We start from the raw sequence: 23,949 nt of genomic DNA on the forward strand, positions 1-23,949 counted from the left end.
AAATCAAGCCTCTCTCCTGCAGATAGTCTGTTTCAGTAAAATTTTGTACTGTTCCCTCAAAAAACAAGAGTGTGTTATTGGGGAAACCGACAGGGACATCGCTGGGATGCCCAGGGAAAGGGAAGTCCATGTACACAGGTGCAGACCAAATGCTCCAAGTGAGGTGCATTTCTCAAATGTATTTTTAATTAGGAAAACCTCCGGGAAAAAACTGCAGTTTACAGTGGTATGTTTCGATGATGCAAAGGGAGATTTGGGGAAAGAAAATGGACAGGAGTTAAAAATAAAGCACGTCTGGCTGCCAGGTTTTTCCATATGGAGTTTTTCTGAGATGTCATCCAGAACAGGCCAGCATCTGGTGTCCTCCCCAGCCACCCTGTCTATGCAACACTAACGGCACATAGCTTGGTGCTGCCCTAAAGAGAAGGCTAAGCATCACATATTCTGTGAATCCCCGTTTCTCTCTCGCGCGCGCACGTGCGCGCCACTTCTGAGACATTTGGTGTTTAAATCGGCGTGCTCTGTAGGAAATAACAGGGTCTGATAGTTCAAGGATTAACAATCACTGGCAGCCAAGCTGTATAATGTTTCATTCTTGCGCCCTGTGAGCTCTCAACTTGATGAACACTTTAAAAAATGTTAATTGAAAACCTTGCAGTGGAGACTATTAGGAGGCAGCCTGTTTCTGACTGATAGCCGAATCGGAAGTCAGATGCCATTAAAGTGTTTGTCTCCCTTATCAGCGAGGCTGCTGCGGCGGTGGCTGCCCAGGCCTGGCACGTTGGCGTTTCTCATGCATCTCTGCTCTCCTTCTCAGGCCCATATTCTATTATCGTGGCAACGAGATGATGGCGGTGAGAGTCGGGCTTTACAAGGCTCACTACTGGACCTGGAGCAACTCCTGGGAGGAATACAGCAAGGTAACAGGACACCAACCTGCACCCTGGTCTCACTGGTTCTCCTGGGGACAAATAATCCTTTAAAGCAGAGCTTTAAATTGGGGAATGTCGCTGTGCACTTGCAAGCCAGGCTTTTATTCACAGCCACTTAAGAGCTACCAGATCTGCTGCAAAATCTGAGGGGACTGGTGTCACAGCACCCCTCTACTGAAGCTGGAGACAAACAGAGGAAAATGAACAAAGTCTGAGTTGTTCTGAGGGGTGTTGCCTTTAATCAGTACTTAATGCCCCTTAATACTAAGCTTCTTTCCCTGCTGAATTCTGAGCTTTCATGCGTACCCTTACAAAGTTTGGAGTCCGATGCTAAATTGATCATGTATCTCACAATTTCTAGTACAAAAGACCTGGCGCCCTAAATGGAATAGGGATGGGTTGGTTTGTTTTCTTTTTTTCTTAAAAGGGAAAAGGAAAGCCGTAGGAACTGCACAGTGGAAAGAACAGCAGTTGTTGAAAACAGTAGAGTACATGTGTTTAATCTACTATCAGCACTTTTGCGAGCCCATATCACACTATAAGATGTTGTACGTTTTATTTGCCAAATCGGCACAGCTTTTGTAATTTCCTGGCTGATCTTCTCACAATTGGATGTTAAGCACTATTATTTTTCTTCTTTTGTATCTTTCTTGCCTCAGACTTGGGTACTAAACTCTGGGGCATTTCTTGAATGGCAGGTTCACACATGTGCCTTGCTGATTATACCTTTAGATATGAACTAAATGCATTATGGCACTGCTCTCAGCAATTTTGACAGCAGGCTGGTATTGGGGAGGGATTGTTTGTATGATTTTTTTTTTTATGTCTCTTTTTTTTTTTAACTTATGGTGGGTCCTCAAGGCATCACAGGTGCAGAAATAAGTGCTGATGACATTTGTGGATATAAAAGCGCGTGGTTTCTTTCATTGGGATGTCCTGGGGGTAGAAGGAAACGTCAGCTCCAAGGGAGTCATTTACATTCAGGGCTGTAAATATGTGCATTTGTCTTTTTAAGACTGTAATGCTCCAGGAGTCAAAGTTTCTGTTTTACATGGAGTAAGAAAAGGAAAGTTGGATCCAAAAATGCGTTGCACGCTCTGCCTCAGTGCTAATTCTACACAGCTAAAATGAGATAATGTATTTGTCTAGGTTAGTATGTGAGTAAAACCCATATATCGCATGTGGCACAGTGTGGAGGATTTTCCCTGTGTGAGAGACACTGGGAGCTTGTATGTACATGTGTATGGGTATACAAATGCACTCAGAGGCATGCTTTTCCCATGTGCATGGAAGATAGTCTCACACGTGAATAATTGCTCTCCATTGTAATATAAGCCCATACACACACTTACATACCTAGCTGTGAAATAAATAAACGTCTGTGTTGATCTAAACTTATTTGTACATGTCTGAGTATGTGTGCAGCCATGATAATAGGGACCAGTTACTCATTTCAAAGGCTTTCCTACTGTGAGCAATGGCAGTTGTGCAATTAAGGAATATTTATTTCTTTCTAAGTCTTTGTTTAACTACTGTCTGATAAAAGTCAGCAATTGTACTGTACATCAGAGAGATGATTAAAAATTCACTTGCTTTCCTGCAGCTTGTGTCACATGTGGTTGATGTGGGTAAAATTGGAGCACATTAGTGGACAGACTAGCCATTAACAACATGCAGAGGAAGCTGAGGCTGAAATTTGTTCCAATTCTCCTCATGTTCTCAAGCCATTAATTACAAGTCTTGCAAGTTTAAAAATAGAAATAAATCAGAATGCAGAACAGTTCCACAGTTCTGAGTCCTGTTTTAGGAGTTTTGTAATCTCACCTTATGATACAGTTGCCTCTTTCAGTGACTGGTGTTCTCAGCAGTATTGATATTGGACTACAGTTATGCTGCCAGAATCAAAAAGGCCAATTTGTTTGCCAATTTCATTTGAAAAATGTATTTAAATACATGCACATCTGTGGCATTAGGAATTCTGACTGTCGGCAGGTTTGCTGTTCAGTAAGTTTGATTTGCCATCCCAGTAGAACTTCAGCTAATGAGGCCTTGTTAATTGTATGATCTTTAGCATGGCTCCTTACCTTATCATGAATACAATGTGATGATTTATTAAACTTTCAAATACGAAACTCTCTATGTCTGAAGGTCCAGATTCAGACCTGGAATAAACAAATGTATCTGGTTGGCATGTCATCCATTTGAAAGTGGTCTGAAGTTGGCCAGGTGTGTCCAAACAGCTGTCTGCAAATTTTTAAGAGGTTTGTTTTATGGGTAGTTGAGTATCTCATGATTTTGACAGATACATGGCGCGTTTTAGCCAAACCTCCTTTTACTTTCAGAATTCCCTTGTTCATTGACACTGTGGGAAATCATTGATTCAGAAAACTTGCACTGTTTTTAATCCACACTTTATGCTTTTTTTTTTTTGACTTTTAGATGAGATTATACCATTAAAGCAGCCAGAACCACATTTTCATGTTGACACTGGAAAATGTGGAATTGGTGCACGTCCTGGGTCTGTTTAGGACTACCATGTCTTTCAGGATTATCTAGAAAGAATGTGTGCAATTGTGGCCTCTAACCTGGAAAGCTATGTGTGTGAATGTGGTATAAGTTAGTTAAGTAATAAAGTATGTATATACAAATAAAAATGTACCAGAGAGACGCAGCTTACAGAAAGCAAAGCCTAGGAAAGCAGAACAGGGTTATGAATGCTTCTCTCCATATGGCACTTGGAATATTTACACTGGAAAGATCCCATGCAAGCAGTACACAGGTTTACAGTCATCTTAGACTCCCATGACATTAACGTGCCCTTACTGGTCTGCATCCTCTGCCTTATGTCCTGGGATTAAAATTTGTCATCTTTCACAAAGATGAAGTGTGCTGTTCTGTTCTTCCTATTTTTTGTTTGTTTATTTGGTTTTTAACCCCCAAGCAATTTTTTTCTAGTCTGACTCCTCTCATAAACTCCTGTAGCCTTTCTCAGTGCTGGAGGATACCTTGATGCTGTCTTTTCTGCTGGCTTAACTTGATTACTTAGGTAACTTGCCTTCTTGAATGGTTCGTCTCTTGAAAGCATAAAGGGAAGGATCACTCAACAGAAGCAAGTGAGAGTAAGCTCTGTGGGACATTTTCGCTGTGGATTGCATAGCATACTTGTTTGGGTCTGTTTACCTGGCTTCCATCTCCTTTCATATAGGTGGCTCATGTTATATATAATTTGACATCTCTGACATTCAAAAGGTGATAAATAGGACAGAGCAGATGAAAGGAAACTTTACTTGAAAAATAGGGTTTATTTTTAAATGGTAAAAGATTTTTAAATAGTTTGGCAGAGGGAGAGAAATCTTCACCCTGCACAATACCTGAGTCCCTGTTGCTGTAGGACTGGTGGATGTCAGCGCATAAGCTCTTCCACCATCATTGACCACCTTTCTTCTTGTAGCAAAAATCAGCAGTGATAAAAACAGCCACATGTGTTGTGTGTTGGAGCAGAAGAACTAAGGATAAACCTGGGGAGCTCCCTCTCTTGTATGGTATAAGACACACAGGACTTTTACGGGGAGTCTCCTTGTTCTTGTTGCTGTCATCATCCATCCTTTTAGCCTGTAAGTCATGCTTGTTCGGTACCAAATTTGAACTGGATTGCAAAGTGCATGACAAATAATGCACACAAACTTGGCATTTCTGTTTTATTGCTACTGGTGCCCACAGCTATGATGCTGGGTGCATAGCTTCCCATTCTTAAAATACAAACACTCAGAATCTGCATTGTTATGAGTTATTTTGTCCACTGGATGGAAGGGAGAGGTACATTTCATCATTCTTGTTTGGAAGGAGAGGTCTGAAAGGGGAAAAAATGGGTATTCTCTATGGATTTATCTAAGTAGCCAGCAAGTCCTTCAGGAATTGCCTACTTTAATGCTATGTAGAGGAAGTAGGAGTATGAGCTAGCAGGAGAAAGGAAATTCCCTTCTCTCTGCCTGCCACAGAGACTATCCAGCAGAGAATAGTTCTTGTGCCTTCCAAGAGCAGTGATGCAAGAAGGGGAAAAAATAATTAAGAAAAAATGTGGAAAACGCCCTTTGGTTCATTGGAGAGTGGCTGATAACATCAACCTTTCTGCTGTCAGCTTAGTATCTTGTTAGTAGTCTTCAGTGATTTTTCATGAGAGCTCCTGTGTCTTTAAATGATTGGTGTAGGTGCCTGCCAGAAGACCCTATTGTTTTATTGTAAAATGCCAAAGGGGTTATTCCTGCTGCAGTCTGTCTGATTGCCCTTCTCCTCAACGTGAAGGGATCGATAAAGCCTTTTCTGCAAGGGGGATGTGAAGTCAAGTAGAACCTCACAAATAATGACATTTGATTGTGGTCCTCTGAGCATATGAGCTAGCCATTGATCGCTTCTGCTTGAGAGCCGCTGGAGGCTTGCTGATCTGCCCATCTTCTGGGGTCTCTTCCAGACAGTTAACACATTAGAAGCAATTTTTGTTCAACAGGGTTGAAGCTTGGCAGTCACACTTTTAGGTATCTGGTCGCTCAGACCTCCAGTTTGGGAGGCTTTTGCTGGGAATCGCCAGGAGAGTGAGAACAGCCGCTTACCCATGCTGTGGCAAACAGCAAGAAACAATGTTCCTGGCTTTAATTAACTGCTGTTCTTTTCTCCTTCCAATATTAATACAGTTTTGCTGCTCTGGGTTTTGTGTGGCGGAATGAGGAGACCTGACCAGGAGACAGACCCCAGATTCGCTGCGCCACTATCAAAATCTGCAGCCGCTCGTCAAGTCGGAGGGATCTGGGATAGCGCCAGGGTGACGAATTGCCAGAGGGCTTACGTTAACACAAGTGGTGATTCCATCACTTGGCGGAGAGCCCAAACTGGCAACCGGCTGTATTTGTCTCATGTCTATATTGACATAGCATCTGTGGTCCATTTGCTCTGGAAATTAAAGCATAAGCTGTGCAACCAATAGCCGCTAGATCTTATGAACGGAAAAACAATCCAGGTTTCATGATTGCTGGGGAGAAGGGCAGAAAGACATGCTCACTGAAAGGTTTACCTGATGTGCAGGAAATGTTGTGGTTTTCATTCTTTTTTTTTTTTTAAAAAAAAAAGCATTGCTGGAATTTCTCCTACAGCAAACAGGTCTGTGCAGTGGTGCAAAACACTGTGCCTGTGCAAGAGACTGGGTGCAGGACCTGAGCTATTTCTGGTTGCCATCTGATGCTCTTTTACGGGCTCCCTTAGCAGGCAGGGAGCTGATCTTCTGGTGGTTTTCATGCTTTTATAATTGAGGAGGAAAGCTCCAAGAATTTGCTTAAACACTGGGAGTAACCTTTCTACTTTGTTTGATCAGTGTTACCTGTAAACATGCAAATTACCTTGGATAGTGTGCAGAGTAAAATATTAGGCACGTACTTTAACTGGCTATTGATCCCCTGCATATTGTTATTAACAGTCTGCCAAATAAATAGCTTAAAGGAAACAACAGCAGATGAAGTGGTAGTTGACTTGGATTTTGTTATCCTGGTGGATAGGGCAGGCGTAGCTACCTCTTTGCTCTTCTCAGACAGAACACAGCTTTATTTTTGGGTGAAGTTGCCGTTCTGTTGGCAGTGCCAGAGAGCTGAAGCCAGTCCCTTGTCAGCATAAATGGGGAGAGTTCCTCTGCAGCCCATGGAATGATGTGGCTTTTGCTCCAGCTGAGAACCTGGCACATTTGCATTTATTGTTAAAGCCTGCAGTGTTCTTGGGGTCCATCAAGCATGTTGTCAGCTTGGGCTTTTACAAGGAAAAAAAAAAAAGTTTTGTTTAATGAAGAGCAAGAAATGATCCAAAATGTTGACATGATTTAAAATCATCATCTAGAACAGAGTCCCCTTCCTCACCAGGCCTGTTGTCCTGCAGCCCGCTTGGGGTAGCAGAGCTGGAGGGCAGCTCCTTCTCTCCCATCCAAGACGTGCACAAGGAGTTTTGGCATGTCCCTCCGCCCCAGCTCCCAGTACCACACGTGACCAAATTTGCACACTTTCCAAGCAACCAGAGGCGTTGTCCAGATGCTCCAGAAAGTGGATTGTCTTGTCTTTAAATACTTCTCAAATCTCAAGCAGATTTAATTTATACTGGTTTTGCTCCAGAAAAGACAAGCAAGCCGGACTTGGGATCCCAGACTTTCAGTTCACTGGTATAGCTGATTTTTCTCTTTCCATCCTGCAAACTGAAAATGCTTTGACTTACAAACCAGAATGAGATAGAGTTGTGGATCGTAAGTTAAATATTCTTTTCTGTCAGAGGGACAGAAGACTATGCTGCTCTATCTATATCCGTAGTGTATCACTTACTCCGGTGCAGAAGAATGCCTTGATCAGGGGTGTGAGGATAAAATTTTACCTCTTATTTTTTGCTCATTTGTTGATGAGCAGGTAGAAAATATTTTAAGCTCTCTTTGTAGGTTGAATATTGGCAGTCACACAGTACATAAAAATACTAATAGTCAATTTTATTTGTGGAGATAAAGTTGAAAGGCTTTAGAACTTTAAAGGGTGGTTTCAGCCATATTTTAAGAGCATTATTTATCAATGTCATAAAATGGTATGCTTGATTTTATTTTTTTTATTTATTTGATTTTTTTCCCAATAGACTACTTTTGAAGAGGGCATTGAGTGCTTAGATTAGAAAGACAGATAGCTTTTGGCTAGTGGCATCAGGCAAGTTGTCACAGCACTTTCTTTCCTGGGAGTCTTTGGGATGTAGCCTGGGCTGTGTTCTAGAGTCTCAGCTACAAGGATTTTATAAGAAACAAAAGATAAAATGTAAACAGAGCAATGTATAAACAAATACCCAAGAGACTAAAATCTTCTTTCAAACCAAAGCATTTGCAGCTGAAGAGCATTGTACCAATTAGCAGGCTCTTAATTAAATTGCTTGTTTGATTTGCATCCAAATTATAATTTGGGTGTTTTGTAGGCTTTGATACCTTTTCATTAACTGTTCCTTTTGAGGGAAAAAAAAAAATAATCTATTTTTCACTGTGTGTTTCAGAGGCCTGTGGTGTCACAAGGTGGAAAGGTCAATCATTTTTGTATCCATTTAAAGTCCATTATTGGTAGGCCACTACAACCTATCAAGCAACTCTCTTATTTTTCCAGTCAGTGATTCAGGAATCTATAGCTCTGTGCAGATAAATGGGATTTCATGGGCTTCTAAACTTCTTGCTTTATTGAAAAGCAGAATATTAACTGCTCCACTGACCAGCTGTCCATTAAAAACAGAGGATATTTTTAGAAAATTGTTTGCCAATCAAATCCTACCAACATCTGTAGAGAGCCTTTTCAGTTTGTTTGTTTTATAAGCAAATGCTACAGCTGCTTTCCCACCTCCCATTGAAATATTCCCATTTACCTTCTCTCCATGTCTCTGTCCGTGTCTCGGGGCATTCTGAGGTATTGTAAGGAGCGCAGCATGTTAGCTGGAATTGTAAAACTGAGCTTTAACAAGTCCATTTGGTGCTAGTCCTTGCTGGTCTGTGGGGCCCCCTGCTTTATTTGCTGTTCAGTGAAATTAGTGCTTTGCATTTTTTGCTATTCCCAGGGCTTAAATGGGTTCTGTTAGCCCTCTAGACTGCCGGCCAGGCTCTAGGTGATTAGGGAGCTCGACACCTGGCTAATAACCGGCCGGGCTTGGGGGGACGCAGCCTGGCAAGGCGTGCAAGGGCAGATGCAGAGAGCTCACCGCTCTGGATTTGCGAGCAGGCGGCTCGCTCTGTCCCTCGGTGGCCAGTGAGCACTTTAACCCGTTGCTGCTAGCAAAGGGAGAGTCCCAGTACTTGTGTCCTTCATACCCACTGCCACTGCTGGGAAAATCCCAACTTCTGACCCCGTAGACTTGAATGTTAGTGAAAGGAATGTCTCCAGACTTAATACAGTTCTTTCAGCCCCACTGTCATTCCCAGGCGAGTGCCTCAGTACCAGCTTGCTATGAGTCAGATCAACAAATGCACCCATTTCTTTAAAATTAACTGGTTTGTTCTGTTCTTCAGTGAAACAGAGCCTTCAGGTCTGGTGTCAGGTGCTAGCAAGCTGAGTTTTCAGGGAGGCTAGCAGGTGCGCATTGCCTCTCAGGGTGATGCCCCTTGGTTTGGCTGGATGTTTCCCCCAGGACTGTTGCTTTTTGATCAGAACTGCCAAGTGATCTGATCCCCTCTGTGAGTTTCAAAGCCATAGAAACCAAACAGAGAAGATACTTTCCACGTGCAGAATTTTTATGATTAAATGGTTTTACCTCTTTGTCTTTTGTTTTGCCATTTCGTTTTAATGAATATTTTATAGAGATTACTTTTTTATAAGGCAAGAATATAAGGCTGCTTCAGCTTTTATGTGAGTGCAATGCCAACATTGTCACCTTATTTTACCCTGTCAGATCAGAATCCATTTTGCAGACTGACATGGACTCTCGGTTTAAAATAATTCTGAGGTTTGTGGGTATATTGGAACAAGGTGCTGAAGAAAGTGGCATCAGCTAAAATTTTGCTCCCTCCCCTGCTGCACCCTTGATCACCTCTCTCCTCTTCACTGTAGGGCATTGATTTCTGTCCTGGGCAGAATGTCTCTGGAGTGACAACACACACGCTGGAGGAGCACACTACCCTGCCGCTGCTTTTCCACCTGGGGATGGACCCTGGAGAGAAGTACCCATTAAGGTGAGCCAGTTAACGAAGGTGTGAAAACTCTCAGCACTGTCAGCGTATGCTTTATATAATTCATTTGCCTTGGTAGCTGTTTCTTGCAATGTGCTTGAAAACTATCCCAGAAAGCCATTACTGGTAAAAGTAGAGAAAAGAAAGGAACAAACCTTCATTCTCAAATGGTCAGGTTAGACGGATGTGCACATGTCCATGGCTCGACTCATCAGTCCGGTCGTTCTTGCTCTGTGTCCTACAACCCCTGATGAAGGAGGCAAAACACACACTGTTGGATGGGAGAGGACACAGCAGGGCAGCTGTGGAATAAAGCAGTGGTGCTGGTGAGTGTAGGCGTTGGAGCTGTGATTCTCTGTGTGTTTTGGGGCTAGGGAAGAAATGTCTAGTGATCTTTGCATACCCTGCAGTGTTTTTCCTCTGTGCACTGGAATCTGTGGAAGGCAAATGTGGTGACCTTCCAACCTCCTAGCCCCTGCTAAAGGAGCTTCTCCAGAGGGTCTTAGCAAGAGGACTTTCTGCCCAATCCTGTTCCATCCTTGGACTCTCCTGGCTGTCTGAATCCATTTTCCTATAAGCCTACTATTATAATACTTATCTCTGGCACACACCATGCCCTGAGAGATTTCTGTAAGGATTTATGTAGTCATCAGCCATCACGCATAAACATGCCACCTCCAAAAAGCTCCCAAGGTGTCCCCACCTCCCTCCCTCCTTCCTTCTACTGACTGTGTTTTACCCTGTGGCAAAAGCAGCTGCAAACAGGGGCATGCAGCCTCATCCCTTGCCAGTGGCTCCAGCTCAGAGAATGTGGAAATAAATAAAGAGAAAACTAGTGCTACTGTGACCGCCTGCACAGAAATGATTTTGTGCAGCAGCTTTAACAGAGAGATGTTTTCTGAGCTGACAGGACTGCAATTACTCAACTGTTTTAAATAATTGAGTGGATACACTCGCTCCATTACTTTCAAAAGAACCGAGCCTGTGCTGTCCACTAAGTGTTTTCACTAGAGAGAGAAGGGGAGGAAAAATATTTTCACTTCTCTCTCACTTAACAGACGAGCACCCTAGAGGTGCATTACGCAGTGTATAAAGCTCTTCAGAAGCCCAGCATGTTAGCTCTCGCTTTCTATTGCATTTCAGCACTAATGAATAAAGCAAATCTGAAGCTCCTGTATTTTAAATTCAGCTCAGTGAAACTACGCTACTGGGTTGGGATTCCAGATGAGACTATGCCCTGTTTGGTTTAACAACTATTTTATTTTAGGAAGATGAGTGGATAGAAATTGCCTGTTTTTCCAAAAGTCAAACAAACGGGTAGTATCAAGTGAAGTGTAGTTTGCCTACTCTTTGTGTTTCCTCTGAATTTGAGGGAGAGGAGCTCTTGCCTAAGAGGTGTTTGCAGGACACCTCCTTCCCTGTTATTTAGATGTTCCTTACCACCACCATGGATTGAGCATTGAAATAAATTCCAGTGTTACATCTGCAATCATTCCTCATACAGTTCCATTGATTTTTGGACATTCACAAGCTGTTGCTTTGATTGAATTTTATGGCAAGATTATGACATGATTATGGAAAGCTGTGATGTTGTTTAATATGCAGACCCTAATAGAAAGCCTCTTTTTAGTAAATGAATCTTCCTTTCTGCAGCACGTTCTGTTGCTATTGTCTCCTCTCTGGTCACAATGGAAAACTCATGGGAAGTGGGTCTCCTATATCGAATGTGGTAATTAAATTACCCTCATTTGTGGAGCTGTTACTGTTGTGTATTTTTATTTAGCTTAATTATCCCCCTTGGCAGACAGCCTGTTGGGAGTCCCGACACTAATGTTTCTCAGAAGGGAATCCAGCATTCTCCTCCAAGCGTGCATCTGTCTGTCCGTACATGCTGGGTGTGCTCGTATTGCTTCTGCTCCAGCCCGAGGTTTGTGCGTGTTCACAGTCCATGTTGGCCACGCTCCTCTGTTCACCCTCCTGCAGCCCTGGAGGAACAGGGTGTATCATATAGCTCTTTCACCAGCTTGGCTCCTCTGGTGTGTCGTTATGTTGCCAAAGCATTTAGAAAAATTTGCATTGCGCCCCTGATTTATTGGTACCTTTCCCTCTTTTATGTAATTTACTTTTACCACTTTGCTTTGTTAAATCTATACTGGATTTTACTAGATTTTCTGCTGCTGTGAAGGACCAGCATGGCGCACCGATGCCCTGTTCTCCCTGCCTGCTTTTGCTCATTTTTTATTTCATTTATTCCTTATTTTAGTGCAGCCTTTTCTTCTCCCTAAAATGATTTTAATAATCTGTCGTATCTCTTGATTTGCATTAGTTTGGAGTGGGGTCACATGCAAATCCACCAGTAAGAGGTTTCATTGCTGTGCGTGAAGGCCAGGCATCACACGCACCTCCAGAGAGATTTATTGCTTATATATTTAGGCTCCCTCTAGGATCCTAGGGGATCTCAGAGCCAGGGCATCCTAGAAATCAGTCAGCTCAGTCAACTGTGGCAACACTCTTGACTTGCAGAGTGCTTATGCTCAGGCAGTCTCATCTGAAATGTCTTTGGGTCGTGACACTGTGCACACAAGATACTGCATGACGCTAAGAGACTTTTTCAAGGCTACAATTTCAGTTCATCTCATAACATGGGGATTAGCCTTTTCAATCTTCGTTGGAGAACTGGCTGCTAAAGGGATCACTGAAGATGCAAGTCCTTCAAAATCTAGAGACAGCACGTAAAGTTTTCAGTTCCCTGGGTTTCATGGTGAAGCAGGACAAGTCCTTCCTCTTCCTGACTCAGTTCACTGGATTTCCTGGAGCCTGCCTGGAAACAATATCAGCAAAAGCTTGTCTCCCACAGGAGCACTTTTCATACAGTGGAAAAACTGGTCAGGCAATTACAGGCAGGTCCTGTCATCATGTTGCAGACACATCTGGCAGTTCTGAGCCACATGGCACCCTGCACTTATGTTCCCCTTCATGTAAGGCTGTGCATCCATCCCTACCCACGTCTGACTCTAGGAACAGACCCTCCCAACAGGGTCGTGACTGTTTCTTCTTGCTATTGCCCATCTCTTTGGCTGGACTGCCTCCTGCACCCCAGCTTCTGCCAAGGGATACAGTTGTGTTTACCCCTTCTTCTTGAAAGATAATTACTGATGTTTCTCAGTCCGGACTGGAACTTCACCCCAGCAATCCAACAGCTTCACAGACTTTGCATTTTGTTAGCTGGGATTCATAGCAGTGCCAAATGCATGGTATGAGTTCTCACACTGCCTGAGCTTGCCCAGGTGATGGCACATTTACATCATCACAGCAACAGACTGAATGGAGCAAGATCCCTGTCCTGTAGTTGACCTTCAGGACTTGACATACTCAGCACTAACATCAGATATATTCACTGCCAAGCTTTTATCCCTTTCTCTCCTGGAAAGAGGAGGACTCTCCTGAGAACTGCAGGACTCTAGGGTCCTGACATTGAGAGAAGCTTGGCATCATAGGACAAGATCAACATTTCTATGGCTGCAGGATGAGGTAGGGCATGAACATGCCTGCAGGTACTGACGAGGCAAAACTGGCATCTGGAGAGGTGCTTGTAATAAGAACACCTGCAATGGTAGGGTATATATGGGCAATATATTTCAAAGAAGTGTGGTTACTGGTAAATAATCTTTTGCTCGGTTGCCAAAAATGGTAATGTAACTGCACTTAAATAAGTAAGAGTTACCTTGTTATCTGGTCCTTGTGTAATGAGAAGTGAACTGTTTGTGTCTTTTGTCATCCAAGAGATTAACTAGATCTGTGTAGGCTGGGGGTAGAAGATCTTTCTTTTTTTATAGCTCTCAACTTTAAAATATAAATAAGATTGTGTGTTAGGCAGCACACAAAACAGAAGCATTTCCCTAAGCCTAAGCAGTATTTCGTTTCCTCCCTAGAGGCAATTACTAGGGGTTGTTGCTTCGTAAAACAACACTCAAACTGTGGGATGCCCTTGTTACCAAATTAATCAGAATGCAGAACTAAAAGATCTGATAGGTCTTTTTCTTTACTAAATTCTGTTATGTTTGGGATATTGTGTGTCTGCTAAGTACCACATAGGGAACTTGTTTCTCCATTCAAACCATATGTGACAAATAGAGTAAAAATATCTGTTAGTAACATCTTCACAACCAGTTGTCAGTTTTATTACCCAAGTCACAGATTACTGTTTATACACGCCTTTACTAAAATACTTCATTGACAGTCAGAAAGAACACAAGTAACAATATATAGCAAAAGCTGGCACAGCTTAAAATACAGTTAGCAAAATACCTAATGCAGACTGAAGTAGAGTGTTTTGAGTCAGACTCCAAAGCTGCAAAAATAATTTATAACAGAAATCTCTGAAATTCTGTCAGTTTGAGCCAGAGGTGCAAAGCCTTAATAACAAGTACAGCGTGCTCACCCCTTGTTGATACTCCAGGTTAGTAGCGACTTCTGCTTTGAGTGATTAGCCTCTGTTCAAAACAGAGTTTACTAAATTTTGAACATCAAAATATCTACCTCTGTTTTACTTAGGGCAATAGATTTTACTATTATGGAAAAAAATGGAAGTGATAAGGCTTGGTTGATGAACATAATGATTTTAGAACACATTAATTAACAAGAGAGCTCACAAGTGCCTATTCTGAGCAGATGGAAAATCCAGGAAATCATCAGAGAGGTAATGGCACTGCTTACGGAGCCAGAAAAGAAGGGAAGAAGCTCCTGAAGGGAAGCTAAAGGGGAAAGGATCTGATAGACAAGTTGCCAGTCTCACCTTACTGATCAGGGCAGAAACCTCGCTGTGGGGAAAAGACAGAAGGCGCAAAATGGGGAAAAAACCATGTATAACAAAGAGCCAGAATCTTGCCCAGGGAAGATGCTGACTCCTCATCTTCTTGAAAAAGAAGGAAATGGTACCAGCTGCATTGCAGGGGCGAATTAGCTGCTGCCACAGGAGAGGTGGCACTGAGGAACACTAAAACCGTGGAAACTGTGGAGAGCTGTGGATAAAGAGCCTCAGCCATGCCAGTGAAAAACACCGAGCATCAACCATGCAGGGGCTGGACCCAGAAAGGTTGTCAGAAGTATGCAAGGCAGGCGTGACAGCCGGTATGCAGCCAGCTCTGGTGGGAAGAGGGTTGAAGAAAAATACACCTGCAGAGGAGAGTCACTAGCCTGGGGACTAAGAATGGAGACAAACTTGTCTCGATCGATAGCTGCTCTTTACCCAGTCCGGGATCAGTGCTCTGCGTTGCGGCACACCATCTGATCAACCTGTAACTTGGGCTTAATCGTGGCAGACCAGCAGCCTGCAGGTATTTCAATGAGTAACTGTCTAGACTAGAATGATGCTGTATAAAAAGGAATATTGAAGTAAAAAGCCATATGAACCAGTTTCAAAAATGCAAAATGCTGTTTGAAATGGACATTATCTTCTTCAGAAACAGGTCCAGGCAGTGATACAGCCTCAGAGAGTAGCCTGAAGAGCCCATTGCATAAATTATGATTCAGAAATACCACTGAAGCAACTAGCGGGAGGATCAGATAGTCATTATTTTCTGTCGCCTGTTCATGCAGAGACTAAGGCTTTACGTAGTCAGTCTGCCTTTATCCCCTCTGCCATTTAAATGCTGTGGTTGCTCGCAATGTGGTGGAAAGGCAGGATTGTCAGAGTTGGGGAGTTACAGCTCCCAGGAAAATAGGTGACCAGGTAGAGGATCGGCACAATCACATCTCCTTGCTGCAAGGAAGGCTGTGGACACCTTTAGAGAATCCAGACAGGTGAGAGGCATCATCAATACTCGCAAATATTCATGTGGCTAACTGGCCACATGCCCCACGTGCCTCCAGGGGCATTTGCCTCTGGGACCCACAGATGCTGCTGGACGAGAGAGGAGAATTGGGGTACAGGCCACCCTTCAGTCTTCTCTTTGATTCCTTGTTTGTTTTTCTTTGGCCCTGTGAGTCTCCCAGTAATTGCAAGTCGCCATGTTTCAGAAGCAGAGCCCCAAACCTGTTGTCTGCCTTCTGTATTGTGCAGACTTTAAATTGCAAATAAACTTGGTGATAGAATAGAGGAACTGAGGAAGACTGAATAATAGGACAAGATCAAGACTTGGATACTACAGTGCTGAGCAGCCTCAAAGCACTGATAACAGATAAAATCAAATTACCTGAATCTGGGTGTATTTCACAATTAAAAATAATGTTTTTAATTAAAATAATTCCAGTGGAGAAGGAAGTAAAATATACAAATCTTCAGCCAAGTTTTATGCTCTTCCCATAAATTCACGTGCGTCTGGTATAACATGCTATAAATCTGAAAGCTGCTATTAAGAGCCCACCGTAAGGTTTGTGTGAAGCGCGCTATGTAATACCCATTTTGTTACATTCCTCTCAATAATAACATGGTCCTGTCACTCCCAGGATAGACATACTGCGCTGTGCCCATATATGAATCATCAGGATGAGGTATAAAACATCAAGATCTAGATCTAAAAAAATGCTGAAAATGCTCTTTAATTTGCTCCGGTTCTGATCTATTTGAGGGTGTATTTATGATGGTAGAGAATCGCCCTCTCCCTCTCCTTACAGCTGAGGATGCTAGTAGACCTGAAGGTGACAGACTGACGACTGCAAGATTAAACCAGAGCTCTAACACCGAAAGCAGCGTGTGAGACAAACCCTCCTTCATCCAAACCTGAATTTCAGCGTAGGGCATGGCAGGGTTAATGGCAGAGCAGGTTACACTGGAGTTGTTTGGCTAGGGAGGAGATGGGAACAGATTGCCAAGGCACAATTACACTAAATGAAGGAAGCACAGGCCACACCTGTGCCTGGGACCCTGCGCTCGCAATCCAGCCCTGATTGGATCTCCAGAGACTTCCCGGAGGTAAAGTGTCAATTAGTGTAATGACCCTGGACTTTGTCCACTCCGTTCGCTCATTCTGAGCGTGGAATAATTTTGTGTACGCTGGGGGATCTCTTTTAGCAAACTCCTCACAACACCACCTGCTCACCCTCTCATTCTTCCAGTGCTATTCCCAGCTCTCCTTCTGCAGGATTGTTGAACTAGAATACAAAATGCAGCATGCCCCGGAGGCAGCGAGGTCTGGATCTTCATGCAGACAATAATGCCCAAACACCTGTATAGATAATATCATCTTTTTTTGGAACAGAGAATGTAGCAAACCCTGCCCTTGCAGCCCAGTCCTGCATACGCATTCAGGGAAATGAGGGGACTCCATGTAAGGGTAAGAGAGGTTCCCAGCTCCATTAACAACTCAGACTGATTACCATGAAGTAATTATCCCCATCTTACGTACAGATTAAAGGCACTTTTCTCTTGCAGATTTTCTCTCCAAATGCACTTCTTGCGTAAGGCTGGAGACAGTTTTAACCTCCCTGTATGCAGTCAGTAAATACTTTACAAATCCCTGCATGGATATTGGATCTTGGTGCACATGGTGGAGCAAAACAGGTCTGTCTGAGCAAAACCTGAGCTCACTGGAGCGAAGAATGGGGATCTCCATGGAGCCAAGACAGGAAAACCAACCCTCACCGCCAGCACGGCTTTGTCTCTGTGTGACTCCAGTTGCACGTCAATGCCAGCCCCGGGGCTGGTGCCATCTCGCAGGCATTGCAGTCCCCTGCTATGCCTGGAGACTTGATACACGTCTGGATGAGGAAGATAGTTCATGTGTTTGAGGCATCTGAAGACGATCAGTGATGATCTTCCAGTATTGAATGACACCTTACAGCACTCGGGGTCCGTCACTGTCGTGTGCTTCAACACAATCGGATATGTTTTAAGCTAGTGTCAACAGGTTTAGCCAGCTTAAGAGCATGTTAAGCCCTACTGAGACAAGGTTTATAGGTTAGCGGTATGACTTGGAGCATAATCTATACATGTTCTTTAGCTTTAGCCAGCTTTGTACTTATGTGAGAAGTGCGAGTCTTTTATATGTGCCAAGCTGTTTCTATCATGCTTTGGGGAAGTCATTCAGCCTGTGCTAAATGCTGAAATAATCTAAAAGTGTAGAAGCTGCAGGGGAGAGCTGTTCAAAAACACCAGGAGCTGAAGTTAGGCCAAGATTTCCTGTCACTGCTGAGCTAGCTGAAAAAAACAGGAGTGTCCTGAACATAGGAATTAAAGCAAGGAGATGATTCAAATGACTCGAGCCATTTTGTTATACTGCAGCATTCATGTGTCTTAGGTTGCTAATGAGCAACAATACCGTGGATAAATGCAGTAGTTAAGATTATAGCAAAAAAGATTTTTTTCACTTCAACAGGACTGGCATATTTGGAGCAAAAAGCAGCAGTCGTGACAACATATTGTTTATCTTTCATCCAGAGCACAGCTGTGTTTTCCACTGGTCTGTCCAGATTATAGCTAATTTGGAATCCTATGTATGAAAAGCCGTTTCGATGGATGAAATTGGGCTATCTCTTTAGCACTTAAATATTTGCAAAGATGCTGTGGAGCTTAATTAGTTAGCAGCAACATTTTATCTTATGGGTCCACTTCCAAAAGAAGATCATAAATGCTGGAGAGATGACACAAGTATGTGACAGAAATAAACACATTAGATAGTTACAAAAGCAGCAGTAGGAGGTATTAAATGATTTGATATCTGGAGTATCTGTTAGACTCTAACAACTGATTAAAATATGTATTAATTCATATTAATCCTTAATACAAGGATCTTAATAAAGTGTGATTAGCTTAGGCTTGGAAGAGCTTTCAAATCCTGGCACAATAGGTGCAGTAGAAATCTAAAACACTGAAATACACGTGTCTCCCTAAACAGCATTTCTTCTCCGTTTCTATCACTAGAGTACATAGGCTTTAAAATGTTTCTGGCTGCCCCGTTTCATCCAGTCTCCAGCTCAGATGTCCAACATGCTGTGTGCATCCCTGGTACTTGCCTGCGGTTTTAGGCAGATTCCCTCGGTGCGTTTGTTTCTGCAGCCTTTTCTCTCCATGTGCAGGCTCTCCCGTGTTTGCTGTTCTCTGCGTGTCAACACAGGTTAGCTTTAAACCCTCTCTGCCTCTTTTAAAAATCTGTTTTGATTTTTTTCGCTGCCGGGCTGGCAATCCTGCGTGCTTGAAATGTGACCAGAGGGCTTCCAGATAAAATCTCGCCAAACTGAAAGGCCATTGTGCCACCGGGATGCAACACTGGCCGAGCCAAGTGATTGCTGCCTTGAGTGTCCTCATCGGGCTGTGAGTCAGAGATGGTCTTTGGCAGCTCCCAAACTTCTGCCTGTCCCTCGGTTTTCAGCGGTCTTTGGGGCAGCTGGCTGCTGCGACAGCTAAGGCGGGACATGTGGGGAGAGGAGCGAGCAAATTTGGGAGCTTCGCAAGAACAGTCTGAATTTCAGGGTGGTCCATACAGGTCACACAGCCGGTCCTGGTGATAGCCTCTCCACCAGGATACAGCTAGCTGGGTGTGAGAGCAACAGATTAGTTTGCTCAAGCTTGTCATTTCAAATTCCCTTCCGGTTCTCTATCAGCAAAGCTCAGGCCCATCCCCACAATCAGCTTCTCTCTGGATGGCTGCCGAGATGTGATATTTATAGGGTTTACTGGAAACTGTTGGCACATTACTGGGCTTCAAAATGTGATTGTTTTTCAAAGAAGGAAATTAGCTGGAGTGTGGGGCTGGTGGCCAGCTTGGACTGTAAGCAAAGGGAGCCTGAGGTCAGGACCAAGCTGCATTGTTTCTTTTATCTTCAGAAGCAATTTGCCGCTCTCTGTTTTTTAAGTGACTCTTCATGTGATGGACAAAATGAGATCATTGGGTAGTAATCCTCCATTTTAGAAATACTTGAAGTATTAGTGAAGTACACCCTGAACCACTTAAACAAGTACCTACTGGAGTAATTGGGTGGATAAAAATCTGGTAATTTATAACCCTGTAAGAGGGCTTGGAGCATGACAGATGGGTCTCAGCTTGGAATAATAAAGCTGCAATGGAAGAACGTGGATGGGGCAGAACCCTGGGGTGGATGTTGCGAAATGGAGGAGGTATTCTTGTCTTGGACAAGTCACTTCTATTCTTCTTCATCTTCCTGTTTGCATAATATTAGTTCATCTTACTTGGTGATTGTGAAGTTTTACTAGCCAATGGCCGTGTTTGAAGCCTTTAGCTTGAGAACAGCCTTGAAAAATAAAGTATTGACGTTACCTTTGTTTCCCTACAATAAATACCTCTGAGTGATACACGTGTTACGGAAAAGTACTTGAAAGAGTGGAGGATGTATGTGCAGAGAGCTGGGTGACCTTTTGGGTGACACACCAGAAGGATTGCCTCAGCAAACTTCTTTATGTGCTAGCGTGGCTGGCAAGGTGCTTGTCCTGTGTCTAGGAAGTCTCCCTTGACATTCGCTTAAGGCGCAGCTTGAGGAAAACCCCAGAAGCACCCTTCTTTGTACATGCCACCTTTGCCAACAAGATCCCCTTTGGGAATCAACACGAGCTCGCAGCCTATCTGCTTGACTACGAAGCGACACGTTTGGGGCCGCTGGGACTAGCAGTTTGGAAAGCTGAAGCCCCATACTGAGAGATGATCTGCCAGGAGCCATGTGCTTCTTTGCTGGGGAGGACAAGCCATCTGCTGTCCTTGCTGCCCTAAGCAAAGCATCTCAGACCCGCAGCCCCCAGGCCCGGCCAGGCTGGACTTTCTCAGCCCAGATGCTTCATTGCCCTATGGACCTGTTAGGTCCTATGGGCAGTTAGTGTCGACTGCATGTTTACGTACTCTTCTCCTTCACTATGGCCCAGGAAAAGTCTTCTGACCTAGCTTAGTGACGTGGACGCTGTAATGATACCATGTACGAAGCCTCACTAATAACGTCTGTATTTTTTCACGTACTAGTTTTCCCAGCGATGAATACCAAAGGGCTATGGAGCGAATATCTGTCGTTGTCCAGCAGCACAAAGCAACCATGGTGCCAGGGGAGCCACAGCTTAACGTGTGCGACAAGGCCGTCATGGTGAGTGGTTAAAGCATAAATACATTTGAGAATCCTTAGCTTAAAATATATTTTGTAAAGGCTTTATAAAATGCCACATGATGCTGGGAAGGGATGGAGAAGAGATGCATGCTCACCTGTTTGAAGGGCTGTCTGGCTGTTCCACAGAGGAGAGGGATGTTTGTTACCTGCGGAACACAGCAGTGTAGCAAGGCTCATACAGAGGAGTGGGGTTAGGTCTGGAAGGTCTACCAACATGCTGTGATAAACTGTGGCTTCCTTCCTTAGAGATACAGCAATATCTACAGCTGTAGGGCCTTCTTCTCCTTTCTTAATCTCCTTCTGCAAATCTCAAAAGTCCTCTGTGTTTTGAGTGGTGGGACTGGGACAGTGGCTCTTTCTCAGTGATGTGTGTGAGTATCTTTGGTCTTGCTTGGTCTCCTCCAATTCTATCTGTGCCTGACTTTTCCAAAGTCTTTATGGCTTGAAACATGACAAACATTTACAATTCTGTTTTCTGCTTCAAATTGTATGTTGGGAAGTTACAGTTTGGCTTTCCTGTCAAATGCTGCTTGGTTTGTTGAGAAACTGCATGGTTTGTAGGAGGTAAAGTTGTCAGATGACAAGAGTGTGTGGAGTCTAAGGGGATGTGCCTGTAGACTGACACAAAATAGTAATAGGCAAAATCTTTCTGACACTGAAATAATCTTCTGAAACAAACAGTCAGTACCTGCTGCTTAGGGTCTGGCTCCAGACAGACAGAAAAGTATAAAATGTGGAGCTGTGTCTCCTTAGTGAGAAGGCAAAGATCTTTTTTAGCTTTGTCACATCTTTTTATTTTTGGATGTTAAGTAGGAAAAAGATTTGAAGGACCATTGTTTCTATGTTGTTTTCTTTCATTATTCAACTTTTCCCTTAATAAACACTATTCTGTGCTCCTCTGGGACCTTTTGGGTTCAGGCACTCTCCCCAGTGCCTGGCTGCTGCCAGAGACCTTCGCTGGAAAGGCATTTCTTCTGTGCTAACTCCAACTCCTAAACTGGTTCATAAAGTGTAGGCATACTCCGCTGTTCTGCAGCTACCCTGGGGCAGTGTTTTTAGGTGCTGTGAAAACATCTGGTATTCCTGTTTGTCAACAAACAGTGTCTTTGGATTGCATAATGGAAAAAGTGCTGCACTGGAGGTCCCATGCTTGGTCCTGTAACCCAGCCCTCTCTTTGGGGCTACTGAGAGTCAGTCTTCTCCCTGAGCATGCCTTGTTCTGTCTCAGTTGGGTGGAAGTTTTGCAGACCATGGGCTGCCACTTCTGCTTTGGCTATGGCAATGTCCAGGGCTTGGCCAAACCCAGTTATGCCTGCCTAGTCTATAAGCAGAGGAGCTAATGACTGCTCCAGTGCTTGGCCGAGCTCAAACCAGATCATTCAGGCTCTCTGAGGCAGAAAGTCCTCCTTGGCGGGCTTGGAGGTAACCTAATCCCAGGAGAAATGTTCAAATCCCAGCAGGAAATATTATGAGTTTTCCGTTCTATTCTATGTAAACTCCTACATAGAGTAGCTAATAGTAGCTTCCTACATAGGCTAATTACACGGTCATAAAACTGAAATAAACAGGCACCGAATTATTGCCTTTTGAGGCCAGAAATGAAGATACCCAAATCTTTTTGGAGTGATAGTATTGCTGGGGTTGATTGGGCCCTAGATCTGTCTTTGGGGGATGCTGGGAGAATCACCTACTAATACTATGCCCAACACTCTCTTCTAAATTGTCACCCATTTATTTGACATGGATATTTGGTATCCTTTCTGGGACAGAGAAGAATTGTCTTTACTTATCCATGAGCAAAGCAGATGGATCATTTTGTAGCTACTGCAGTCTTGGGATTGATGTAAGCGTAGCAGCAGCAGCCCTCCTGAGCAGGAGAAGTGTTTGCTGGCCCATCTGTGGTGTATTCCACCAGCAGTGTAGATGAAGCTCCTGCGGAGCCAGTTCTGCTGTGTTTTCCTCCTGTGGAAGTGGAGGAGAAATTGCTCCGTGGAGTGGAGCCGTGCTGGCTTGACTGCGTGTTTGACCTGCAGCACACATGGTGTCCTCAGGGCTCTCTGCACTTCCAGCATGGATCCAGGAAAGCCAACTTGGACTGTGGGACTGAAGCAGATACGATGTGGTTTTTTCAAAAGAACAAACATTTCATTTGTTTCCTTGGATCTCTATTTCTTCTACAGAGTGGTCAGGCGTCTGAAATTTGCAGCGGTGGTTGTGCATTTTAAAATTGAGAAATGGATTTAGAAAACAGCACTAATTGTTCTTAAACCGGCTGGAGCCCTTCGTGCAGTGAGGTGCCTTCTGCCAAAGCTCCCCTCCGTGGTCTGCGCCTTCTGCAGAGATAGCTGGTGTCTCACTGCCATCTGTTGTCAGCTGGATGGAATAGAAACCTGCTCTGGCATTTTCTCTGGGCTTAAGCTTTTCTTTTACTCTATAGGAATTTAATTCCAAGAAAACGTAAATGACTTGAAGAATAAAAATAAATAAAATGAAAGGCAATCGGTCAGAGCTGAACTGGCTTTTAATAGGCGACAGCAGGAATCTCCCATGGATGGATAGACCTTGAGAGAAGGAGGGACAGGGAATGAAGGCAAAAGATTTCTGAAGGCAGAATGGGAATTGTAACCTGCCATTCACATTACCACAGCCCCAAATTTTAAATGGCAAAGCCCCATGAAACTGAAAAAGTTTTTGTCCAAATGCCTTCCTCCATTAATCCCTTTGGAAGCTGAGGTTTGCAGTGGGCTCCCTTGCTGATGTCGTTTCTCTGTTGTACATGTGCTGGAGAAAGGTAGTTCAAGAAACATGGAAACAAGGTAGGCAAATAGTTTTGGTCTGCATGCACTGGAGTAGTTGTCTCATAAATGCCTCCTACTCCATCTGTTCATGAATTCATCCATCAAAATGCTCATTAAAATACAGGCATTCTTATCTCTCTCACACCCTTGGCCTTCTGTTGCTTTTTGCTTGTCTCCACAAGAAAATGCATAGATATCTTAGTGCTAAGAACGAGAACTTGTTTGTGGATCCCAGGAAAATTGGGGGTTTCACCTCATGGTCTGCTTGCTCCACGCTACTACAGGAAAGAGAGGAAGGTCACCAGAGTCCCAGCAGACTGCATTTGTACAGGAGAGACCACTGTATCCCAGAAGAGGGAATCATCTGCTGCAGATTTGTAGTCTTTCCTAAAGCTTTTTTTGAATAGTGTTTGGAGTTGGGAAGTTGATGAGCCCAGGAGCATCAGCTGTAAGAGGAGTTTCATTTTTTCAAGCA

General features: G+C 43.6%; 1 protein-coding gene across 3 annotated transcripts in view; it reads left to right on the forward strand.

Annotated features, from left to right (window-relative positions):
* GALNS (galactosamine (N-acetyl)-6-sulfatase) overlaps positions 1 to 23,949 on the forward strand; it is a 49,516-nt gene that overhangs the window by 22,709 nt on the left and 2,858 nt on the right. For all 3 annotated transcript variants that reach the window (XM_069793269.1, XM_069793270.1, XM_069793271.1), the window contains 3 exons: positions 818 to 920; positions 9,515 to 9,636; positions 20,538 to 20,655. In XM_069793269.1, the coding sequence (XP_069649370.1) occupies positions 818 to 920; positions 9,515 to 9,636; positions 20,538 to 20,655 (343 nt within the window). The remainder of the gene's footprint in view (positions 1 to 817; positions 921 to 9,514; positions 9,637 to 20,537; positions 20,656 to 23,949) is intronic.

This window comes from Haliaeetus albicilla, chromosome 10, assembly GCF_947461875.1.
Source record: "Haliaeetus albicilla chromosome 10, bHalAlb1.1, whole genome shotgun sequence".
Classification (NCBI taxonomy): Eukaryota; Metazoa; Chordata; class Aves; order Accipitriformes; family Accipitridae; genus Haliaeetus; species Haliaeetus albicilla.